At 27.8% G+C, this 4,267-nt stretch overlaps 1 protein-coding gene across 1 annotated transcript; it reads left to right on the top strand.

Moving 5' to 3' along the window:
- The first annotated feature begins 2,812 nt into the window (after window positions 1–2,812).
- On the top strand, window positions 2,813–3,742 carry LOC149180913 (uncharacterized). The gene has a single exon (XM_089414028.1). The coding sequence runs from the start codon at window positions 2,813–2,815 to the stop codon at window positions 3,740–3,742; it is 930 nt and encodes a 309-aa protein (XP_089270154.1).
- The last annotated feature ends 525 nt before the right edge of the window (window positions 3,743–4,267 follow it).

The raw sequence follows: 4,267 nt of genomic DNA, 5'->3' as shown, positions 1-4,267 counted from the left end.
ATTTTTTTCATTGTTTGTAAAGGAAGTTGTCCGTGAGACAATTCACCTTGCTTTTGATGTTTTTTCCAAGGAACAAATCTTTACGGTATCTTTCCAAGATGCCACTTACTCTACCATTTCTTCCAGCTTGGAATTAAATTCATGATTCCAAGCCCTATTTTGTTTCTTAATCCCCAATACCTCATTCACCAAATCAAATTCACATTCAGGTAGAAAACATGCATACACCTGTGACCTAGATAAGCATTGTAGGCTATCTGATATCATTATGATTACGACTCCCAAGTACCTTTCTTAGGCATGGATCGGCTTCAATCACTAAAGTAAGGGTATCACATCCACTGAAATCCTCCGACAGCTATCTCGCGAGTCGCACTGAAACAATCCCATCCATCCATGGATCCTTGGAAGATTTCAAATGCACAACACTGATATGATTCCAATTTTTTACATCATAGTTCAGATCTGCACTCAAAAAATGAATGCTACAGGTCCTAAAACTGGAGGTTTAGATCCCGTCTATCAAATTGTTAGATTAACATATACTAAAATTTTGTGAAGGTAAATTCAATAGTCAAACACTGCATTCTATGAGAAATTCAAAACCACTGATAGAAAGAAGTAAACTCTTCATAAAATATTCAATCTGGAAATTGAGACAACAGGGACAATGTCCAAATTACGAGAGAAAAATATGGTGTTATGGACAAGCATGTGTCCTGGGTCCAGTCTCCAGAGTAATATAACCAACATAAGACAAATTGTAGTCTGCAGAAGTGTTGGCATATATGTTTTCCCACTAATAAGTTAATACACATAATTTTCTTTATGACATTTATAATATGACACTATTTAAAATATTTATTTATAGAAAAAACTGATTATAGTTGTAGGTGCTCCATTTGGCATTTGTTATTTTTAAATGATGTTTTTAAAGCTAATTTAATATTCAAATCAGACATTTGACATTAGTTATTTTTAAATGATACCTGTAAAAACTATTTTAATATTTAAATCATTTAGCATTTGTTATTTTCAAATCATTCTTTTCAAAACTATTTTAATATTCAAATATTGTATTTGGCATTCGTTATTTTTAAATGATACTTGATGAAAATTATTTTAACGCCTAGAGTGTAAAAAATATTTATAATAACTCTAGGAAGGAGATTTGAGTATTAAAATAGTTTTTGATGTATCATATAAAATTTTAATTTTGAATTATCAAAAAATAAGTGTCGATCATATATTAAGTCCCTAAATTATCAAAAAATAAGTGTCAATCATATATTAAGTCCCTAAATTATCAAAAAATAAGTGTCAATCATATATTAAGTCCCTAAACTGACTCAATATTATATTTATGTTTGTTTAGCTGCTACATTAAAAATTAAAATAAATATTTATGTTTGCTTAGCTGCTATAATATTTATGTTTGTTTAGTATTATATTTATTGCTAATATACAAGGGATTGAATTTCACTATAAAATATTTAATATTGAAGAAATATCAATAAGATAAAAGTGATTACTTATTTTAAAAAATAAAATTGAAAAATATAATCTCTAACTTAATTATTAAAAATTAGAAATATAAATTTGAATACAGTTTATAAATTATAATTTTACTTTTAAAAATCAAAATATAAACTTATTTTTTTAATTTATTAAAAATATAATTATATAAATTAAAAACTATTAAAATTGATTATGTAACTTAAACTATTAAAAACTATTAAAATATAATTATGTAACTTAAACTATTAAAATTGATTATTTGTATAATAATATTATCAAAACATAAATGTTCAAACATAATCTTGATATTTTAAAAACTTTTGATGAAATAAAAACAAAAAACAGAATATATATGTTTAACATCTAAAAATAGAATAATCCTTAACTAACATTGCATCTTGTATTTGTTTAAATATAATTATTTTCATGTAACTTAAACTATTAAAATTATTAAAATTGATTATGTGTATAATAATATTATACAAACACTAAAAACTATTAAAATTGATTACATGTATAATAATATTATACAAACAAATGGTCAAACTTTTGATGAAAAAAAACAAAAAACGGAATATATATCTTTAACATCCAAAAATAGAGTAATCCTCTACTAACATTGCATCTTGTATTTGTTTAAATATAATTATTTTCATGTCACTTTTTGGGTCATAGCTATCTACTTATTTTTAGATAAATTCTTTATTTTTATTTTAATATGAATATTTATTATTCTCATTGAAATGTTTTATGTTTTTAAATTTTAATATATATTTTTTATTAGTTTTAGGTTTTTAAATTTTAATATATATTTTTTATTAGTTTTATATTTTTTATTGTAATTGTAATTGGAATTGGAATGTTTTATGTTTTTAAATTTTAATATATTTTTTATTAGTTTTATATTTAATATTATAATTAAAATGTTTTATGTTTTTAAATTTTAATATATTTTTTATTAGCTTTATTTAAAATTTATTTAGAAATTTTAGAATTGTAAATTTTAGTTGTTAAAATTGTATAATGAAAATGCTCGAGAGATTTCAAATTTTTGAGTTTGTTAAAATAATTTATGTATTTATAAATGTGATTTAGATAATGTAAAGCTGTGGTTTTATTAAAAATTAAGTAGTCATACAGAGTAATAAAAGGGATTTTTAATGAAATTCAAAAACTTAAAATATTTCAAATCTTTGCATATTTATTAAATTTTATTTGTATTTGTGTTTTATTATTTTATCTTTTATTTAAAATTTTAATCATAGTATGTGAATAAAATGCAGAAATATTTGCAATGGCACCTCCAAAGTCAAGAGGAGAAGCATGGAAATATGTGGAGAAATTGGATGGGGCTCATGGGAGAAATTTGAAATGCAAACTATGTAATGCCGAGTTTGTTGGGTCTTTAACTAGAGTGATGGACCACTTGTTGTCTGTCTCTAATGGTAAAGGAGGTGGTGTTGATGGTTGCAAGAACGTGCCTTCAGAGCTCAAGGAGACACTTCAACAAGATTATGACAAAATGAAAGGTGCCAAGCAGGTGAAAGAAAACAAAAGGCAGCATGTTCAAACAGAAATTGCAATGAATTATAGCTCCTTTTCCTCACTTTCATCAAGCATGGTTGGCATTGGAAGTTCATCTCAGCCAAAAAGCAATAAATCAAGTGGGATAGCAACATTAAATTCTCTTTGGAAGCCCGCACAAAAGCAAGATGTTGATGATGCTATAGCTGATATGTTCTTTGAATCTGCCATTCCTTTTAATGTTGCAAGAAGTCCCTATTTCATCAATGCATGTAAGATGATAGCAAATTTTGGTAAAGGATATGCCCCTCCTAGTTCCGAGACTATAAGGACCACTCTTTTGAAGAGGTCAAAAGAAAGGGTGACAAATAAATTGCAAAAGATCAAAGAATCTTGGAGGGAAACAGGGTGCACAATTCTATCAGATGGCTGGTCAGATATGAATCATAGACCTCTAATTAATGTGTTGGTTTATTGCCCTAAAGGGGTACTTTTTTTGAAGGTAGTTGATGCATTAGGGCACAAGAAAACCTCTGAATACATTTTCAAGATTTTAGAGGAAGCTATTCTTGAAGTTGGAGAAGCAAATGTGGTCCAAGTTGTAACTAATAGTGCTTCAAATTGTGTGGGAGAAGGAAAGATGATCATGGAAAAATGCAAAAAAAATATATTGGACACCTTGTGCTGCTCATTGCCTTGACTTATTGTTGCATGACTTGGCAAAGTTCCCATGGATTAATGAGACAGTTCGGAAGGGGAAACAAATTTCTTACTTCATATTCAACCATCAACTCACTTTGAGTTTGTATAGGAGTAAAGCATCTAGAGAGCTGCTAAGGCCTTGTGACACCAGATTTTCTACATATTACATCACTCTCAAAAGATTGGTTGAAGAAAAATCAAGCATAAGAGGTGTTTTTTGCCACAATGACTGGGAAAACTCTCCCCTTTCAAAGGAAGCTAAAGGAAAGGAATTGGAATAGGTGATTTTAGGGAATGCTTTTTGGGACAATGCTCTAAAGGTCTTAAAAGCATGTGAACCAATTGTTGATATGCTTCGCATGGTTGATAGTGATACTCCTTCCATGGGTTTTGTTTATGAGGGTATGGATCGTGCCAAAGAAGCCATTGCAAAATCTTTTAATAATGAGGAAAATGAGTACATTGAAATATGGGAGGTGATCGATGAAAGATGGAAGATGTTACATAACCCTTTGCATGCAGC

Source organism: Pinus tabuliformis, chromosome 3_2 (assembly GCF_031772625.1).
Source record: "Pinus tabuliformis cultivar Carrire ecotype Pingquan chromosome 3_2, CPIR1, whole genome shotgun sequence".
NCBI classification, from domain to species: Eukaryota; Viridiplantae; Streptophyta; class Pinopsida; order Pinales; family Pinaceae; genus Pinus; species Pinus tabuliformis.
The sequence above is the reverse complement of the archived record's forward strand: the minus strand, read 5'-3'. Positions and strand labels throughout refer to the sequence as shown.